We start from the raw sequence: 20,090 nt of genomic DNA, 5'->3' as shown, positions 1-20,090 counted from the left end.
TTCCCTTTGATCCAGGTGTGCCTGGGTGGGCCCCACAGCAGATGGATGTGTGGATATTTAACATTCTTCCTGAGTGCTGCAATCCCAGCACCCAGAACAAACCCAGAGAGGTTTGTTCTCTTTCAAGGAGCTGCAGCCACCCTGAATTATTTCACTTTTCTCTTTCATTCTCTTTCCCATCAAATAATCTCCCCGTTTCTCATCTTTTGTGGTGACTGGAGATGGTTTGGGTGTAAAATGAGCCCAAAGAGAACCAGCTCAGCTCTGCCACCACCCTGCCAGGTCCCCTCCTGCTCATTTCCCTGACAAACCAGGGCCTTTATCCTGCTCCAAACCCATCCCATCCCGTTACACTCTGTGGCCCGTGCTGGGTTATTTTATATATGGTTATATATATATGGTTATATATATATGGTTATATATATATATATATATATATATATATATATATATAGGGAAGCAGCAGCAGGTTTTAGAGCACATCTGCTGCAGGTGCTGAGCTCATCCCCTGCTCCCAGACCCATCCCTGCTCCCAGACATCATTTCCATGCTCTGCTAATTCCACAGCCACAACCGGGTTCTTTATGGAGCAGAGTTCCAGGGAAGTTTTCTGCTGTGCTGCAGAAGGAATTTTCACTGCATGAATCACAAATTTCCCCCCTGGTTCCACTGCTGGGCTCCTCTGTTTGCTCCCATCCTCATCCTCCCTTAATGGCTTGGTCATGCTCTCGCTCATCTCCATCTCCAGAGTTCTTCAGACCTAAAACAAAAACGATTAGGCAGGCTTAGGATACAGCAGAGCTTCAAAGGATTAAAGGCTGACGCTTCCTGCTACCCTCGGAGAGATCAAACACTCAGTGCTGGCCCTGCAGCAGAAATCTGCCCTGGCAGTGGGGGATTGGAGCAGGATTGGAAGCACGGAGGAGCGGGAGGATGAGGTGTAGGGAGTTCAAATAATAAATTTGTGTGTCTAAATAAAAATTTTGTGTGTCTTGGCCCAGCCACCGCTAAGGGACAATGTGACAACAATGCCACTGCTGTGGGAGGGACGCTGAAAATATGGGAGGTTGAAAAGCTTGGGGTGGAAATGACCCAAAATGTGACCCATGGTGGTAAAAATGACCCAAAATGTGGGGGTGATGCTGGAGAAAGGAGGCTGAGCACCATCACCCAGGGCTGCCAAGTCATTCCCATGCCCTAATTCCCATCCCTAGGGCTCAAACCTCAGCAGAATCACTGCAAGTGAGCCCACTGATACCCGTTTTATTAAAAAATACCCATTTTGGTCAGCTAGAACCAAGCAGAAGTGCAGGATATGGGTTTGGGAAGTTCAGGGTTTGGTTCCTTCTGGGAAAAGCTGAATTAAGGACAAAATGTGAATGTGAGGATGGACACACACACCCCTGTCTCCCATGGATAATAAAGAAAAAGCCCTTGGAGACAGAGCAGGAGGGGGTTCATCCCCCCAGAGCCCTCACAGCAGAGCCATTTCAGCCGAAAAAGTGCTTTTTCCTGAACAAGTGCCGCTCATTTACCATTAAAACGTGGTTTTATCCTGACAAGTGCCGCTCATTTAACACTAAAAGGAACTTTTCCCTAGCCGGGCGACGGGGCTTTAACCCTAAAACACATTTTTTCCTTAGCGGGTGCCGGTCATTTAAAACTAACACGATCTTTTCCCAGACGCACCGACGCTCATTTAACACTAAAACACACTTTTCCCTGACCGGGGGCCGCTGATTTAACACCACAAAGCCCCTTCCCGTGACGGAGCGGAGGTGATTTAACACCAAAAAGCGTTTTTGTTTCCCCGCGGGGCCCGCGGCCCCTCCTCGGCCGCCTGACGCCTCCCCCGGCCCGGCGGCCATGGCGGCTCCGCGGCGCGGGCCCGGCGCGATGGCGGGGCCGGGGCCCGGGCCGGCCCCTCCGCGCCTGGCGCTGGCCCTGGCGCTGCTGGCCGCGCTGCTGGCCGCCAAGTACTACCGGGACGCGGAGGCGGCGCGGCAGCAGGTACCGAGCACCGGGTACCGGGTACAGGGGCGGGGACGGGCCGGGCGGAGCGAGGGGGAATGGCGGGCGCGGCCGGGCCGGGCTGCGTGAGGGGAGGCGGCGGCGCCGGGCGGGCAGCGGGGCTGAGGGGGCCGAAGCCGGGCTGAGAGAGCTGTAGCGGGGCTGAGGGGGCCGAAGCCGGGCTGAGGGAGCTGTAGCGGGGCTGAGAGGGCCGAAGCCGGGCTGAGGGAGCTGTAGCGGGGCTGAGAGGGCCGAAGCCGGGCTGAGGGAGCTGTAGCGGGGCTGAGGGGGCACCAGGAGCCGGTGGGCACCGGGGATGAGGGAGCCGCAGCCGGGCTGAGGGGGCACCGGGCATCGGTGGGGTCTGAGGTGGCCATGCCCAGGCTAAAGTGACTCCCAGGAATCGGTGGGGGCTGAGGTGGCCATGGCCAGGCTGAGGGGGCACCAGGAACCAGTGGGGGGTTAAGGTGGCCATGGCTGGAGTGACCACCAGGCACTTGGTGAGGTCTGAAGTGGCCATTGCCAGGCTGAGGGGGCACCAGAACCGCTGGGCACCGGGGCTGAGGTGGCTGTGGCCAGGCTGGGCTGACCACCAGGCATTGGGGGGTTAAGGTGGACACTGGGTTGAGGTGGCCAGGCTGAGGTGACCATCAGGCATTGGGGGGTTAAGGTGGACACTGGGTTGAGGGAGATGTGTCAGCACCTGCAGCCAGGTGCTCAGCAGAGCTGTTACCTGTCTATCTCCAGAGCCCAGGATGCTCATCCCCATTCATTCAGGGAATAAAAGCAGGTTAACTGTTGACAGTCCACAGTGCATTGTCCCTGTGCACAAAAAACCATCTCCCTTCATTTTTTAATGTCCTTGGCCATGTCCTCATCCAGATCTTCGTTTTGAGTTCCAGTTTATTTCAATCTCGGCCCTGGAAGTGCTCTGGAAGGCTCTTGAGTGCTTTTGTAGCTGCAGTTGATGGGAGCAAAGCCTTCCAGGCTGCATTAGTGCTGCTTCAGGCTGGCAGGCAACAGATGGAAAATAAACTGGCTCAGGAGCTCTGGGGATGGTGCTGCAGGCAATGGAGAGCAGCAGGATGCAGAGTGTTTGTGCTCCCAGCTCCAGGCTTCTCCAGGGTGGCAGGGCAAGCTGCTGGATCCTGGGGCATGTGCCAAGGGCTGGCTGGCACTGAGGGCTCTGTCCTGCCTGCTCTGTGTCTCTCCCTCCTCTCACACCAACCTGCAGCTCTTGCTCTGCCTCCAGATTGTCCCTTTCCCTTCAGACTGTGGAGTGGAAATGTCTGGAAGCATCCAGAGCTCTTCTGGGGCTGCTCTGAGGGAGACACCACCTTGGTGAGCCCTGTGGGGGCTTGTCAGAGGGAGAAACTGAGGCAGGGAGAAGCTGGGATCCTGTGGGAGTTTCTAGAGAAGGCTGTGGGCTCTGTGACTCCCTGATGGGTGGCTGAGGGAGCAGGGAGCCAGAATATTCCATGCAGTTCCAAGGCTGGAGATCTGGAGGGGCAATGACCACAGCAGGGCAGTGATGCTGGAGTGGATCCCACCACGAGTGGAACTTTCTAATTCCAAGGGCTCAGCTCAGTCCCTCTGTGCTTTTGGAATGTGGTAGTCACATATGTGAGTGCCTTTGTTTGACTGCACATCAAAGTGTGCAGCACTTATCCCAGCAACCACCACCTCCAGGTGCTGCCAGTAGCTGCAGGTTTTGGACTAACTAGCTGGAAAAAGTGAGGAATTTTTCTGGCAAAAGACTCTGAACGTGAGCAAATGGTTCAGCTGGAATTACTCAGGCAGATGCAGGTTCAATATCCTCCTGCCAGCAGTGCCTGGACACGTTGCAAATAGCACCAAATCCTGCCAAGGGGCGTTCATCTTCCCCCTGGATGTGCTGGGAAGAATGGGATTCACTCCAGAGGGGCCAGGGTGGTTCCAATGAACCTCCTCCTGCAGGAGGTTCCAATGAAATCTCTCCTGCCTCTTCTTCCCAAACCAGGAGCTGGCTCTGAAGTCCCTGGGGAATGAGGGGCTGTTCCTCTTCTCCTCCCTGGACACCAACAAGGACCTGTACCTGAGCCCAGAGGAGTTCAAGCCCATTGCTGAGAAGCTCACAGGTGAGTTCCTGTCTGCGTCCCTGCACGGAGCCAAACGTCACGGACCCCACAGCTTGAACTCACTGAATATTTTATTCACTTCATCGTTTTCTGGGTGCTGCTTTGGGTCTTATTTACGTGAAGAGAGGCTGTGAAGCTTTCCATGCTGTTGGAAAGGCTTTAGCAGCAGACATCACTGTGACAAAGTGCAGTTTTTACAAGGTGGAGGATCCCACTGCTGGACTAGCAAAGTACATAAGTTACTTTGTGTGGAGCTTAAAGGGGATTTGGGATGGGTGAGTGCAACAAATGCAGCTCAGGCCGGGCCAGAGGCATCAGTGAGGGCTCCATTCAGCTGGGGCAGCTCTCCTGGGTGGCAGCTGTGGGAGATCATCTCTGGAGGCTGTGTCAGCACAGAGCAAGTGGCACTGCTGGTGCCAGCCAGGGAGGAGTGTGGGGATGACAAAGGACAGTGGGGACACAGACAGCCTTGGCTGTGCTCTCCTGGACTGGCTCCAGTATGGCTGGGATGGGGCTGGGAGTCTGCCTGGGCTTTGCAGCCAGGGAAACAGGGAATCATGGAATGGTTTGGGCTGGGAGGGACCTTAAAGCCCATCCAGTGCCACCCCTGCCATGGCAGGGACACCTCCCACTGTCCCAGGCTGCTCCAAGCTCCATCCCTGGACACTTGCAGAGGGATCCAGGGGCAGCTGCTGCTGCTCTGGGCACCCTGTGCCAGGGACAATTCCTTCCACTGTCCAACCTAAACCCACCCCTCCCACTGTAAAGCCATTAAGTCCATCCCCTTCCCCTTCAGTTTGTGCAGCCAGAGCTGGTCTGGGGATGGGTCTGAGTTCTGCTGTGTGGGATCAGCTGGGAGACGCCCAGTGCTCCTGGATTTTCATTTCACAACTGCTTTAAAGGGGAGGGAGGGGAAGCAGCTGCTTGAATCCCTGTCCTTTTGCCCAGGGGTTGCTCCAGTCTCAGAGTCTGAAGAGGAGGAGACGCCCGATCCAGATGGGGAGACTTTGTCCATCGTGGCCAAGTTCCAGCCCTTGCTCATGGAAACAATGACGAAGAGCAAGGATGGCTTCTTGGGAGTAGGTGTCCTGCAGGCCCAGACTGTGGGACAAACACGTCTGGGGGCTGGGAGCAGCACCAGGAATACGCTGGGAGGGGACAGGGTCCTGCTGAATCCCGTGGGGTTTGCTGGGACAGGGACCCCCTCAGCACTGCAGGGTTCCAGCGCACTGGGCAGTGCCCTGGCCCAGCTGGAGCAGCACACACTCCTTCCCTCCTTCCTTCCTGGGGAGCTGGGAGCAGGACTAGAGCTGCCTCTGCTCAGTGGGTGCAGCAGCACTGCTGGTACAGGCCATGTTCCCTCTGCTCTGTTACTCACATTCTTGAAGGCTGACAGAACTGTTTGGTGGGGTAAGAAGAATTTGGGATGTGATTGTTTTTCCCCCCTTTTCCAAAGCCTCCCTGCATCCATGACATCACTGCACACTGGGGACTCCAGGGTGGGCTCTGACAGCTTCTTCTGTTCCCAGATTTCTCACGTGGCTCTGTCTGGGCTCAGGAACTGGACGGCCCCAGCAGCCCCCATGAGTGTCCTGCTTGCCAGGCAGTTCAAAGCCTTCCTCCCTCCTAAGGACAACCTGGATCTTGGGGATCCCTGGTGGATAATTCCCAGTGAGCTGAACATCTTCACTGGGTATCTCTCCAACAACAGGTTCTACCCTCCACCTCCCAAGGGCAAAGAGGTGAGATATGACACTCAGATTTTATGTGTGAATCCCTATTTTCTAGGGAAGCAGGAATTCTGCAGTTTATAACCAGGAGCACCTAAACAGGAGGCAAAACTTGAGAGCAGGCAAAAGCTCTGTGTGTGTCTGTGACAGCCAGATGAGGCTGACTTGAGTAACTTCATCCTGTTTGTTAAGTGTGTGGGATTGGAGGATAGCTTTTCCCAGAGGGGGTTATTCAGAAAGGACCTGGGATCATTGCTGGTGGAACCCTTGGGTGCCAGCTGGGACCCTGTGTGTGCTCAGCAGGTAAAGCCTGGCTGTGCATCCCCTCCCCTGGGTGCATCCCACCCCTTCAAAGGCTGAAGCGTTGGTGGAGGCAGCCTTGCACATCAGTTTGCTGTTGTGCCTGGGCTGCTGGGAAGCTGCAGCCCATGGGAATGGCACAGGAGCTGTGCAAGATGGATTTGTTTGTGACAGCAGTGCCTTGCTTTGTCTCCTTGCTGTGAGATTAGGTGGGTGTCTGAGCTGGCTGTTAAACCACAGCCGTTCCCAGGTGGGGGTTGCTTTGGAGGAAGTTCTGCTCAGGTGGGGGTTGCTTTGGAGCTGTTGAGGAGCAGTTCTGATGCAGCTGCTGCCCTTCCCTGCAGGTGCTCATCCACAGGCTGCTGAGCATGTTCCACCCGCGCCCCTTCGTCAGGACGCGCTTCGCCCCGCAGGGAGCCGTGGCCTGCCTCCAGGCCAGCAGCAGCTTCTACTACACCATAGCATTCCGGTGAGCCCCGGGGGCTGGGGACACCCCTGGGGGCTGGGGACACCCCCAGGGGCTGGGGACACCCCCAGGGGCTGGGGACACCCCCGGGCGCTGGGGACACCCCCAGGAGCTGGGGACACCCCCGGGGGCTGGGGACACCCCTAGGGGCTGGGGACACCCCCGGGGGCTGGGGACACCCCCGGGGGCTGGGGACACCCCCAGCCTGTCCCTGGCCCAGGCAGGGCATGGGAGCCCTTGCACAGGGCACAGCAGTCCTGGCACTGCAGCGCGTTCCCGAGGGACACCGGGTGGTGTGGCTGGGAGGGAGGTGCAAGCCAGGGTCACCTGTGCTGCCAGTGTCACTGTGTCCTCATGCAAGCCCAGGGTCACCTGTGCTGCCAGTGTCACCGTGTCCTCATGCAGGGCATCACCCTTGGCTGAAAGGGGAGAATCTGGCTAGCAAGAATTCTGTTGGATTTGGGTTTATCAGTGTCTTTATCAGTGGGGGAGAGCCCACACAATTGTTTTAGTGGCAGTGTTACACATTTTACACAGCTGTTACACACTTTACACTTCACAGTGTTACACACAGCTTTGATGTGTCTGAGCAAGCTAAAGGGGCCTTGTTTTGTTCTTGTGTTTCAAGGAATGATAAAGTGTTTTATCCTTCCTGGCTGCCCAGTTCCAGAAGGCATGGATACTGGAGATGCTCCTGCTCCAGGGCATCTGTTCCAGTCTTTCACCTTCTTCACTGTGTGACATGAAAAGCTTTTTAAGCTCCACCTCTCCTGCCCAGTTTAGGTTCATAGTTTCAGGTGCCTGGAGACAGCTTTTCCCTGCTGTCACTGCAGTGCAGGATCCCAGCTGATGGCTCCTCTCTCCTTTCAGGATCCACGCTGAATTCCAGCTGAACGAGCCACCAAACTTCCCCTTCTGGTTTTCCCCGGGGCAGTTCACAGGTTACATTGTCCTGTCCAAGGACTCTTCCCACGTCAGGGACTTCAGGCTCTTTGTTCCTAACAACAGGTACGGCTGTTTCCCTCTCATTTCTTGGAAAATCTGAGAGATTGGAGTTCTGCAGTTGCCTTAAATGCATTTCTACATCACTGAGGATCCCTGAGCCATGCAGGGCCTGATTCATGCCCAGTAACTGTCCCTTGGTGCTGGGAGGATGGGGGGGACAGGCAGGGTGTGGCAGGACTGGCAGTCCCAGTGCAGGACAGCAAGGCCTGGTGCTCCTCCTCCAACACATTTTTTGCTTGGAGTCTCACAGGTTAAGGTTTTGTGTGCAGAGCTTTGCACCAGCTCGTTCCTGCTCTCTGGCAAGGAGCTGGAATTGTTTCAAGGGGAAGAAGCTTCAAATCTCTTTGCCCATGACAAGAGTGAAAATTCTATTACAACGTTACCCTGGCGACTCAACCCCAGTGGCTCTGTCAGCACATTTCTTACAGCCAGCAGCCACTTTGGGCTCTGCCAGCAGCCTTTTGCTTCCAAAAAAACACTTTTAAAAGTTCAGCAAGATCAGAATGTGCAAGTGGAGTGCTGGGAAGGAAGAGGGAGCAAAGACATCTCTCTTTCCTGTCATTTGACAGAGCTCAGAGGTGTTGAGTGTGATTTCCAGAGTGCTGAGTGGGTGCTTGGGCCCTGCTCCAGCAGGATTGGTGTTCCTGGGCTGCTGCAGGGAGCACAGAGACCTCCAGAGGCTCTGGGCCCAGTGCTGGCCCTGCAGGAGGATGTTCCCATCAGTTTGGGGTTCCCTTGCCCAGCTTTAGCCCTGGGTGACTCCTGGGTTCCAGTTTGGGGTTCCCTTGCCCAGCTTTAGCCCTGGGTCACTCCTGGGTTCCAGTTTGGGGTTCCCTTGCCCAGCTTTAGCCCTGGGTGTTCCCCTGCAGGTCCCTGAACGTGGACATGGAGTGGCTGTACGGGGCAAGCGAGAGCAGCAACATGGAGGTGGACATTGGATACCTGCCTCAGGTCTGTGCCCTCTCCTGTGCTCCACACCTGGGCAGCTTCTCCTCAGGGGTTTGTGCTCCCTGAGCTGTGGAGCCTCTGTACCCCATTCCTTGGAGCTTTCCCTGGATCATTTCAGTACAGCAGTAGAATTTCCATTTGTCTCTGTCTGCCCTCTGCAGCCCTGTTGGCAGCTCTTCTGATATTTTCCTTTTTCCCTCAGTGTGGGTTGAATCCTAAGCTTTTGGAGACTTTTTCCTTTTTTAAAACATTGCTTGACAGGCAGGAGGGAAGATGAGGAGCTGAACCCAGGCCCTGAGCCCAGAGCAGGGTATGAATAACTGTGGGTCTGGATTTAGAAAGTGCACGAGGTTGTTCCCCTTTTTAGTGGTAATCCCAGCTCTTGGGACAGGAAACATAAGGCAGAATTCTGAATACCTGAATTCACCAAGCCCGTGTTCTCCTAAACTAGAGTCATGATTATTTTTAATTGGCAGAAGTCAGGAAGGCAGATTTAGCAGAAACGTTTCAGCTGTACCAGAAGCACAGGGAAGCTCCTGGGCAGCTTTTCCTGCTGCTCCCCCTCGTGGCTTCCTAGGGCTGAGCTGGTGACAGAGCAAGATCCTCCAGTGAGCCCCTAATGACTGAAAGGATCTGGTGTCCACAGTCAGTAATCTGCCCTGGGAAGGTGGGAACATGGACTCTGTGCATTCCCAATCCAGAGAGTGCAGCCACACTGGGGGAAATGAAGTTCCTCTCCTGGTATTTCATTGGAAAAGTGCAGCTCCAGACCATGGGAGATGTTCCTGAGGAGCTGCAGGGGTTATTTGGGATCTGTGTCCTGTCCCAGGAGGGCTGGGTGCAGGTCCAAGGCAGGCTGTTCCCTGCAGATGGAGCTGGAATCCACAGGGCCCTCGGTGCCCTCCGTGATCCACGATGAGGATGGGAAGGTCCTGGCCAGCAAGGACCCCTCAGGGGAGCCCATCCAGTTTGTGTTTGAGGAGATCACCTGGCAGCAACAGATCCCCTGGCAGGAGGCAGCCCACAGGCTGGAAGTGGCCATGTATCCATTTAAGAAGGTGAGGAAGGGGCTGGGCTCTCCTTGGCACGTTGATTTGGGGCAGGTTGTCCTCACTCAGCCACCCAGTGAGTGTCCTGGAGGGCCAGCAGGGTCCAGAGAACACAGCCTGAGCAGCATCCAGGGCACTGGGAGGGTGTCCCAGGGTGTTTGGGGTCACACAGCAGCACAGGCAGGAGCAAATTCTCCATGTCAGGTGTCCCCAGGATTGTGCTGTGGGTGTAGGCTCATCCTGCCTGCCCCTTATCACTGGCTGCTGCTGTGATTCTGGAGCAGGCAGGTAATTGTGCTGCTTACAAATGCTTTTTCCTCTGGCTTCACTTGCACAGCAGCCAGGTGCCTCTGGACCAGGCTTCCCTTATCAGCAGAGAACACACGATCTGCCTGTGCCTCTGCAGCCTGCAGCCAGACACAAATTTACAGCTCTGGGTGACCCAAACTCTTGAAGATGCCAGCAGGCTGTGGAGCAGATGGCCACTGCCTGTCACTGCTGCCTTGGCTGGAGGGACACGTTTTGGTGGCTGCCTCCTTGAGTCTGAGCTTACAAATGTCCCTTCAGGCTGCCAAGATGTTCATATCAGCTCCTTCCATTCGAGTGATGGGGGCAGCTCTGTGCAGGCTCCTCTGCCAGTTCTCAGGCTGCTTCAGGAGGTTTCTAATGAATGCCTCAAGGGCAGATTTCCCAGCAGCTGGGGTGGGGCTGCAGACAGCCTGGCCACCCTGCTGCAGGTGTTCTCTGCAGTGTGAGGGTGCCAGGGACAGGGGGACCACAGCCTGCCCAGGAGGTGTCACCCCACGGGGACACCACCACAGTTATCACTTTATCACAGTTACCACTTTATCACAGTTATCACTTTATCACAGTGATCACTTTATCACAGTGATCACTTTATCACAGTTATCACTTCAAACCTGCAGGTCCTGCTGCAGACTGAGCTCTGTGTGTGTCCCCCTGGCTCTGGTTCCTTCCTCCTGCTCCTGCTGGAGCTGGGCTGTTGTGCCTGTCCCTCACACTGTCCCTCTGCCCCCAGGTCTCCTACCTGCCCTTCACAGAAGCCTTTGAGAGAGCACAAGCAGAGAAGAAGCTGGTGCACTCCATCCTGCTCTGGGGTGCCCTGGATGACCAGTCCTGCTGAGGTGAGGGCATTCCCAGCCTGGCTGCAGGGATGGGGGCCAGGGGCCAGCAGGAAACCTTGAGCCACTTGTGTGGGCTCTGGAGATGCTGAACAGACAAAGGCTGGGAGTAGGGATCCCTGGTGGGAGTGGGGATCCCTGGTGGGAGTGGGGATCCCTGGTGGGATCTCAGCTGCCCAGTGGCAGCACCAGCTCTGTCTGAGACAAGCTGTGGGTCAGGTGCCTTTGTCAAGGAGGAGACATGGCTCTGGTCTTTCCCCTTCCTCCCTCCTGCTGGGGAAGAGGCAGCATTGGCAGGGAAAAGGGGCACTGCTCTGTGTGCCTTGTCCCTGGCACCTGCACAGGACAGGCCAGAGCCAGGCCTGGCCCTGGGGGCTGTCCTGATGTGCAGCTTTTCCCCCTCAGTGCCTCAGAGCTCCTGTGCCACCTTGGCAGCAGGGATGGGTGGGAGGGGAAGGGTCCCTTCAGTCCTGTCTGCCCTGAAATACCCTCAGCACTGAGCTGTGCTTGGCATGAGCAGCAGGTGGCACTTGGGGTGGCTGCCATGGCTCTCCTGGGCCTTCTGTGCCTGGCCTGGGCTCTGCTCTGCTGAGCAGCACCTGTGGGGAACAAAAGCCATGGAAAACTGCCAAAAATGGAGCAAAAAGACGGTGGGGAGGGCTGGGGGGAGCAGAGCCAGCTGGCACCCAGCAGGTGGCATCGAGCATGGTGACAGTGACCTGAGGAACCACAGCAAAGCCTCCTGTGCCTCTTCCTGTGCCAGGTTCGGGGCGAACTCTCCGGGAAACCGTCCTGGAAAGTTCGCCCATCCTCACCCTGCTCAACGAGAGCTTCATCAGCAGCTGGTCGCTGGTCAAGGAGCTGGAGGAGCTGCAGGTGAGGCTCACACTCTGCTGGGGTGCCAGGGGGTGCCAGGGGGGATCTTTGTTGTGAGCCCTCCCTGTCCTCGGGCGCTGCAGGGGCCGGGCAGACAGCAGATGGAGGCAGGCTGAGAGGTGGCACTGTGACCCCTTGGCTCTGTCCTGGTGCCAGGTTTAAAGCTAAAACAGATGATTCTCTGTGAGACAGCCCTGCCCAAGGCCTCTGGTGCCATCAGCCAACTGACTCCCCTGCAGCCCAGGGGACAAGCAAATAACCAAATAACCCAATAACTGTCTGAGCCCTGGGGCTCCTGGCTGAGCCTTTCCCCACTTGTGAGCCTGTGCTGTCAGCTGGGATCAGTCACAGAGCTGGGGACTTTGGGAAGGGCTGGCATTGGACTTTGGTGTGCCTGTGATGGGGAGATTTTCTTGTCTGGGGAGAAAATCTGCAGCTGCAATGAGAGAGGGAGCCTGAAAGGGAATGGGAAAGCAGCCTGTGAGAATGGTACCAGTCACCCTTGCACTGCAAAGCAGCTCTCTGCTCCCTCCCTCCCTCCCTCTCTCCTGGGGGCTCCCCTGTGTCATTCTGGTGTCATTCTGCCACGTCTGGGCTGTGCCAATGTGGGGTTTTGGTGTCTCCCTGCAGAGCAACAGAGAGAATGAGTTCCACAGCAAACTGGCCAAGCTGCACCTGGAGAAATACAACTTCCCTGTGGAGATGATCATCTGCCTCCCCAACGGCACGGTGGTAAGGCTGGGCTCCTCCCATGGCATCTGTTCTCTGCAGACTCTCCCACACCTGGAACTGCCCCTGAGCCTTGGGCCCTCCACCTGGAAATCTGAAACAAATGTGTTTTAGTTCTTCATCTTCTTCTTAACCTAAGCAAAGGGTCAGCACCCTTGGGGGAAGATGGCACATTCTCCTCTGACTGTGAAATTCAGACCCGAATTCTGGTTCCTGAATTAGCACTTGGAAGGAATCAGATATTCTGTGGGAGCTGTTAGAGCCTTGTCTGCTCTGTGCTGGCTGCAGGCCAGGGCAGGGGATGGGAATTGCTCTGACCCTTACAAGTCTCCTCTCATCTGTTTTCTTTGCCAGATTCACCACATCAATGCCAACTATTTCCTGGACATTACTTCTATGAAGCCTGAAGATGTTGAAAGCAGCATCTTTAGTTTCTCAACCAATTTTGAAGACCCTTCAACTGCAACTTACCTCCAGTTCCTGAAGGAAGGGCTGCACAGAGCAAAACCATACCTGCAGCCCTAAAACCAGGCACTGAATGCCCCCCTGAGATGGCCAAAGACTTTAGAGATCTATTTTGGTTACAGCAAATCCTCCTGGTGCCCGTGGCAGCCGTTGGTGTTGAGCTGCAGGCGGTCCCAGCTGGGGCTGTGCTCTGGATCCTGGTGTGAGCTGAGCTCCAGTTTCACAGCCTGCCCCTCTCACCTCAGGCACGTTTCTGCAGGAGTGCAAATCCTTGGACACGCTCCCAGTGCCCCTGCCTGGGTGTGCACCCACCCCCATCCCTTTGCAGCTCCTGCTGCAGCTGCTGCAAGCCCAGAACTGACCTGCAGGACGTGCTGGCTGCAGGGACAGCACTGCCATCGTGACCAAACACTCGTGCTGAGGACAGAGCCAGCAGCAGGGCCAGCCTGGTGTCCTGGGCAGCTCTGGACACTGACAGGGACAATCTGTGTGACAGGACTCTGAGCAGGGCCCTGTGTCACCTGGTGCCTCACTCAGGCAGGGTCTGTGCCCCGAGGGTGGCACGGGGACACCAGGAGTGGGCACCAGAGGGGTCGGGTGAGGATCAGGCTGAGCTCCCCCAGTGACCCCAGGCTGAAGGACACAGCAGTGAGCAGTGTCCCTCCCATCCATCCCTCCCATCCATCCCTCCCAGGGCTCCCTCCCCAGCAGCTCTGGGACCTTCCCCCCGTGTCCCCTTGGAGCTGCTGCTCTGTCCCTGTCTGCTTTGAGCTTCTGGGGGAGGAACCATGAAGTTCCCTCCTGGCTGAGGACTGGGCAGTTCTAGAAGCCAGAAGTACAAAAAGGTATTTTCAGGAATTATTTTTCCAAAGAGATTGTTCAGACATGAAGCCATTATCCCTTACCCAAAGCCACCCTGAGCAGTTGCTCCTACTCTGTGCCAATGCCTGCATGCAGAATGAGCATCATTTTGTAATTTGGGGAAGGAAAGGTTAAATGAAGTGGGATTTAAGGAATATTCCTACAGACACGTGAGGGGACAAAGCATCCTCAGTAGCTGCCTGCAGCCAGCCCTGGCTGGTGATGCTTTTTCTGCTCTCTGAAGCACAATTTTGTTGGACCAAATCAAATTAAGGGAAAAGCCTTTTTTTTTTTTTTTTTTTTTAATTTCAGTCCTGGGAGGAGCCTGGTGGTGGCAATTCCCCTGTCCCCATCCTGCCCCAGCCCTCCCGTCCGTACCTAAGCCTGGAGCCTGAGCTTAGCTGCACCTCTGGGCTGAACCAGTGTCACTTCACTAATTGCTCTAGTGAGATTAATTAATGACCCCGGGATGGTTGCTTTGTAACTATGCATTAGCTCTGCACTTTCTGACTCCCCGGTGGGACAGGCTGGGGTCAGGGCAGCACTGCAGAGCTCTGTCAGCCCTTGGGGCCCTTCCATCCCCGCAGGGCTCAGCCCTTGGGATCCCACTGAGTTTATTTCATTCTCCGGAGCTCCCCCAGCCACCTGCAAGCGCTCTCGGGATGAGCCTGGACAGTGGCAGGGGGAGCCCAAAAGGGTTCCCGAGCCGGAACCGAGCCGGAGCAGCCTGGGGGATCCCGAGGGGTCACAGCCCGTGTCCCTTTTCCCGTGCCAGGCTGCGGGGCTCCAGCAGTCCATGCCAAGTTCCCCCCGTTCCGTCTCTGCGTTCTCCCCGTTCCCTCGGTGCGTTCTCCCCGTTCCCTCTCTGTATTCCCCCCGTTCTCTCGGTGCGTTCTCCCCGTTCCCTCGGTGCGTTCCCCCCGTTCCGTCTCTGTATTCCCCCCGTTCCCTCGGTGCGTTCTCCCCGTTCCCTCGGTGCGTTCTCTCTGTATCGGCTCCGCTGCCGCCCCTCCCGTGCCTGGTGACGCCCTGGCCCGAAAGCGCGGCGGGCCCGGGCCGATGTCGGCCGGGAGGGGCGGCGGAGCGGCCCCGGTAAAACCATCCGTGCATCCTCCGCTGGGCTCGGCTCTGCTCTGCTTCCTGCGCCGGGGCGAGAGGGGCGTGCCCGGGGTGTGCCCGGGGTGTGCCCAGTGTCCCCTTTGCACCGGGGTGTCCCCAGGGTTCCCTTCCACTGGGGTGTCTCCAGTGTCCCTTTGCATCGGGGTGTTCCCAATATCCCTTTACATCGGGGTGTCCCCTCCCACTGGGGTGTCCCCAGTGTCCCTTTACATGGAGGTGTCCCCTTGACACCGGCGTGTGCCCAATGTGCCTCCTGCACCAGGGTGTCCCCACTGTCCCCTTCCACCGGGGTGTTCCCAGTGTCCCCCCCGCACGGCGGTGTCCCCAATGTTCCCCTGTCCCCATGTATTCCCGGGCTGTCCCCTTATCCCCTGGCTGTCCCCATGCCGTCCCGTTGTCCCCTCGCTGTCCCCCGTTCCCGGCGCAGGCGCCGCGGCCCCGGAAGGCGCGGGGCGGGTCCGGTTCTGGTTCCGGGGATGGCGGCGGAACGGGCGCTGGCAGCGGGCCCGAGCTGCGCCGCCGGCCCGCAGGTACCGGGGCCGGGCTGGGCTGGGGAGCCGGGCCGGGCCGGGCCGTGCTGAGCCCCCGTTGTTGTTGCAGTGAGCGGCGGAGCGGGTGCGATGAGCGGCCGGCGCTGAGCCTGCGGACATGGACGCGGAGGCCGTGAGTGACACGGGCGGGACGGCGGACACTGCCCCCGGCACTGCCCCGGGATACTGCCCCGAAACTGCCCCGACACTGCCCCGGGATACTGCCCTGGGACACTGCCCCGGGATACTGCCCCGAAACTGCCCCGGACACTGCCCCGAAACTGCCCCGACACTGCCCCGACACCTCCTCCGAGCCCCGGCACTGCCCCGACTCCTCCTCCGAGCCCCGGGACACTGCCCCGGGGGCCGCCCCAGAACCTTCCCCCGGCGGCGTTTCCCAACAGCAGCTCCCGGGCACTGCCCCCGCCCCTGTCCCCAGGCAGAGATGGCAGAGATCTGTCCCCAGGCACAGATCTGTCCCCTCCCTGCCCCAGCCCCTGTCCCCAGGCACAGATCTGTCCCCTCCCTGCCCCTGTCCCCAGGCACAGATCTGTCCCCTCCCTGCCCCAGCCCAGAGGCTCTGTCTGAAGGGCTCATCGGGAGTTTCAGGTGTGTCAGCATGAAGCAGTGCTCAGGCACAGAGCACAGAATGAGCTCCAGCAATAAATCGATTGTTGGGTGTGCTCTGGGCTCCTTGTGCTGTTCCCTGTGCAGGGAGGGCCTTGAGCTGTTCCTGCCACAGGAGCTCTCATGGGCAGAGCACTTCACCCTTTGGCTGCAGCTCAGAAGTGTCCTAAGAGCTCCAAACCAGCTGATAACCTCAGTTATCACCAGGTTCTCAGTTACAAGTGAAGACATAACAAGCCAGGGATCAGCCCCTGACAGCTGAGGAGAATTTCCAGCGTAATGAACTGCAGGGAGGGCCCTGGGTGCAGATGCTGACTGTGCTGTGTCCCTGCAGACCATCCCCATCTGGCAGAACAAGCCCCATGGCTCAGCTCGCAGCGTGGTCAGGATGATCGGCTCCAACCTGCCCCTGAAGCCCTGTCCCAGGGCCACCTTCGAGGTGAGTGTCCCCTGCCTGGGGGGCTGGGGGAGCTGGGCAGGACAGGGCACTGCCAGCACCTGCTGGTTTGCCCCCGCACATCTGCAGAGCTGTAGCCACAAAACCTGCACCAGTACAGTGAAGTTTAAGAGATTTTTTTTTTTTTGTAATTTATTTTTTCTTGAATTCTGTTCTTGCAAAGTGATCCCTGGCAGCTTGAGGAAATCCCTGCTCGGGCAGTGCCTGAGCTGAGGGAGATGGAGAGGTGGAGCTGCTGCCCCAGGGTTTTGCTGTGTGACCTTCAAGGGGCCTGGTGCCCTCTGGGGCTGTTCCAGGACTGGGGAGTCCCTGATGTCACCCTTGGAGTGGCAGAGGGTGGCACATGGCCTTGGCAGCTCCTGGCCTGGATCAGGTGTCCCCTCCTGCCTCACTCACACAGCAGGGAGGAGCTGCAGCTGGCCCAGGGAAGCACAGAGGATTTATCTCCCACCTCCAAAACCTCAAACAATTGTACAAATTAAAGGAAACTGCTGGAATTGCTGCTGTGTGCCTGACAGAGCTGCCCACAGCACACCTGGGGCAGCTGCAGGAGAACAAGCACCCTCTCCTCAGCAGCATCTCCCCCTGCCAGGTGCTGCCAAGCGTGTCAGATCTGTACCTGGGGGATGTGCCCCCCGTGCCCACCCTGGCTGACATCGTGTGGATCGCAGCGGACGATGAGGAGACCTACGCCAGGGTCAGGTGGGTTTTCCTCTGCTGCTCCTGGCACAGAGCTCAGGCCACACTCTGCTCACGTGAGCACCACTTCCAGTCCCCTCAGGGTCTCGTGTGGTGCCTCTTGAAAGACATTTTTCCCCAGAGAGGGGAAAAAAATTTACAAAGCACCTGGAGAGGAATTGCTGTGGGAAGTGCCAGGAGCCTGTGCATGTCCTGCTCTGTGCACAGTAACCCCTCTCCAGGGGGTTTTCTGGCCAGCAAGTGGAAGGGTTGAGCTCTCCAAGCACTGAAATGCCCTGGGCACTTGCAGGGATCCGGGGGCAGCTGCAGTTTCCTGTGTTCCTGGTGCTGCAGAGGTGCTCTCTGCTCTCTGAGGGGACACAGAGGCTTCACTGTTTCCGTGGAGGCTCTGCTGCCCTCGGGGGAGGCCAGGCTTTGTCCTGGACAGGTTTGGCTCAGGGACTGACAGTTCTGTGTCCCCAGAAGTGACACTCGCCCGCTGAAGCACAAGTGGAAGCCAAGCCCCTTCACGGTGATCCAGAGGAACGCCTCAGTGCCCAACCTGAGGAAGCAGGAGGAGAAGCTGCTGGCCCTGAAGAAGCCTGGTTTGCCAGCCCTGAGCAGGACCACGGAGCTGCAGGATGAGCTGAGCCACCTGCGGAGCCAGATCGCCAAAATCGTGGCTGCACAGTCAGGTAGGGCCAGGTTCCTGCTGGGGCTGAGCCCTGCCTCCCTCCAGGCCCCCTCTGGGCTGGTTTCCCAACCTTTACCCTGCCTTTTACATTCTTTCCTCACTCCTCCATTGCTGCTGACCAGCAGGCATGGATCAGTATATACAGAACCAGGTATATCCTAAACTGCATTCAAGGTGCCAGAGTCTCAGTGACACTACAAAACTCAAATATACAAACAAGACCCAATTGTGGTTTTTTTTTTTTTTAAGTATCACAGGTATTTTGTTTAATGGTTCATCTGATTTACTGATGGGGGCTGAGCCCTGGGTTCCTCCAGGCCCCCTCTGGGCTGGCTCCCTGCAGTTCCCTGGTGGGGTGCTGGCTCTGGGGGCAGCCCAGGAGCTCTGCTCAGTTTTACATTCTGTTGTGCTGGTTTAAAGCTGTCCCAACCCCTGGATTGCTGTGAGTTCATCCATCACCTCCTGTTTTCTGTTCCAGCCTCGGCCCAGCTGACCCCAGATCTGTTATCTCCAGGGAGCTCGAACGCCTCCTCTCCCGTTCATTGCTTTGGACCCTCTTTCCAGTCCACCACGTCCTTTGTGATCAGCGACATCACGGAGGAGGAGGCGGAGCTGGAGAGCCCCGAGGCGCCCTCGGTGGCCGAGCTGCCGCCGCTCTGCTCCGCCCCCGAGGGCCGGCCCGAGCCCCGCGACCCCGACGAGGAGGACTCGGTGTCCCTCTCCAAGGCCAGCAGCTTTGCTGACATGATGGGAATCCTCAAAGACATCCATAGGATGAAGCAGAGCAAAGACTTGTAAGTGCTTCCTGAAATTCTTCTGGAATTCTGAGTGAAATCCCTGCAGAGCCTGGGCAGGCACTGGGCTGGAGCTGCTCCCTGTCCTTCACTCCTGGGGGAAATGAGATATTGGTAACTCATTTCTGGGGGTTTTGCCTTTTTGGGACAGGAAATAATGGAGAATTTTTGTGGGGGAAATACCTCCTTGGAGCAGAGCTTGGTAACTCATTCCTGGATTTTGTTGTTCAGGGCTGACTGCAGTGAGTTCAGTGCTCTGTGCCCCTCAGGAGCCAGGCTGAGCTGTCAGGCAGGAATTTGGGCAGTCTGCAGTGAGGTTTGGGCAGTCTGCAGTCAGTTTTGGGCAGTCTGCAGTGAGGTTTGGGCACTCTGCAGTCAGTTTTGGGCACTCTGCAGTCAGTTTTGGCCTCACTGCACTGAGTTGTGTCCCCTCAGGAGCCGCCCTTCCCTGAAGCAGGAGGACCCGGCCGTGCTCATTGCAGAGGTGCTCAGGAGGAAGTTTGCCCTCAAGGATGAAGACCTGGCCCTGAAGGAGAAGTGATGCTGCTGCCCTCAGCTCTGCCAGCAGAGCTCTGCTCCCAAAAGCTCCTCCACAGTAGCTGCCTTCTCCTAAGGATTGAGCCTTTGCCTCTTTTATTAATCATGGTTTGTGCACGGACACTTGGTCAGGAAATTGGATTTGATGTGTTTGCCATGTGTTGTTCTATTTAAGAAAATCCTTTTTAAGAAGATGGAAGCTCTTTCCCAGCTGTGTTTTGGTGTTGGTGAGGATCTCCTGGAGTGCTGCTGGATGAAGTTCTGTGCTCCTGCACTTTTCCTTGGGTTCCAGTTCAGCCCTGAGCTGCAAGGACAGAACCAGTTCCCCTGCCCAGTTGGAACAGGACAAAGCCCAGTTTTTATCCTGAGTGTGGCACAGAGCTGAGAACCAGCTCCTGGGTGCTCCCAGCCTTCCAGGGCTGTTGGATCATGGTGGGAAAAGGGATTTTAATTCCCCAAATCCCCCCTGGCTCGGACCTGAGGGATTTCCTGTGCCCTGGGTGTTCCTTCTCTCACAGATCAGCCACAGTTGCATGACAGAATGGCCTTAATTTCCTGCCAGTAATTTAATGTCCCATTAAAGTCCCTGTGCCCCCAGCCTGTGTTTTATTTCACCTCTCAGGGTCTGTTTATTGACCTGGCACCCCAAGCAGAGCAGGGCAGGAGCTTGGCCTGGCTGTGGCTGCAGCTCCCCCTCACCCAGAGCTCTCCCCCAGCTCCACCTTCCCTGCAGTGCCCCCATGGCTGTATTTAAAATGTGATTTTTTTTTTTCTTTCTATAAAATGGAGCCTTAATAAGACACTGATGGTCTGTGGGGTTATTGATGGGCTCGGGGTGGGGCTGGAATCCCAAATATTCAGGGGCTGGGGCTTTCTTCGTCCTCCTGGATGTCCCTGAAAAATTAAATCATCATCCCCACCTCCAAAACCAGAGAAGAAGAGGATTCTGTGGCAGA

The 20,090-nt window shown here is 57.0% G+C and overlaps 2 protein-coding genes and 1 long non-coding RNA gene across 3 annotated transcripts; 2 read left to right on the top strand and 1 right to left on the bottom strand.

The window, feature by feature from the left end:
• Positions 1–1,825: 1,825 nt before the first annotated feature.
• On the top strand, positions 1,826–14,812 carry SELENON (selenoprotein N). Its single transcript, XM_071453000.1, has 12 exons — positions 1,826–2,010; positions 4,010–4,127; positions 5,076–5,206; positions 5,657–5,869; positions 6,502–6,626; positions 7,494–7,631; positions 8,498–8,579; positions 9,446–9,634; positions 10,665–10,770; positions 11,531–11,643; positions 12,274–12,375; positions 12,727–14,812. The coding sequence occupies exons 1-12, from the start codon at positions 1,867–1,869 to the stop codon at positions 12,895–12,897; spliced, it is 1,632 nt and encodes a 543-aa protein (XP_071309101.1). The 5' UTR covers positions 1,826–1,866; the 3' UTR covers positions 12,898–14,812.
• LOC139602832 (uncharacterized) lies at positions 13,982–15,817 on the bottom strand. The gene is made up of 2 exons (XR_011683490.1): positions 15,701–15,817; positions 13,982–15,555 (listed from the first exon to the last, which is right to left on the bottom strand). It is a non-coding gene; the product is annotated as an uncharacterized lncRNA (long non-coding RNA).
• On the top strand, positions 15,256–19,934 carry MTFR1L (mitochondrial fission regulator 1 like). Its single transcript, XM_071453005.1, has 7 exons — positions 15,256–15,347; positions 15,418–15,480; positions 16,309–16,413; positions 17,024–17,133; positions 17,593–17,804; positions 18,282–18,597; positions 19,033–19,934. The coding sequence occupies exons 2-7, from the start codon at positions 15,466–15,468 to the stop codon at positions 19,136–19,138; spliced, it is 864 nt and encodes a 287-aa protein (XP_071309106.1). The 5' UTR covers positions 15,256–15,347; positions 15,418–15,465; the 3' UTR covers positions 19,139–19,934.
• The last annotated feature ends 156 nt before the right edge of the window (positions 19,935–20,090 follow it).

This window comes from Agelaius tricolor, unplaced genomic scaffold (assembly GCF_023055355.1).
Source record: "Agelaius tricolor isolate 1412-34295 unplaced genomic scaffold, bAgeTri1.0.p SCAF_36, whole genome shotgun sequence".
NCBI lineage: Eukaryota > Metazoa > Chordata > Aves > Passeriformes > Icteridae > Agelaius > Agelaius tricolor.
The sequence above is the reverse complement of the archived record's forward strand: the minus strand, read 5'-3'. Positions and strand labels throughout refer to the sequence as shown.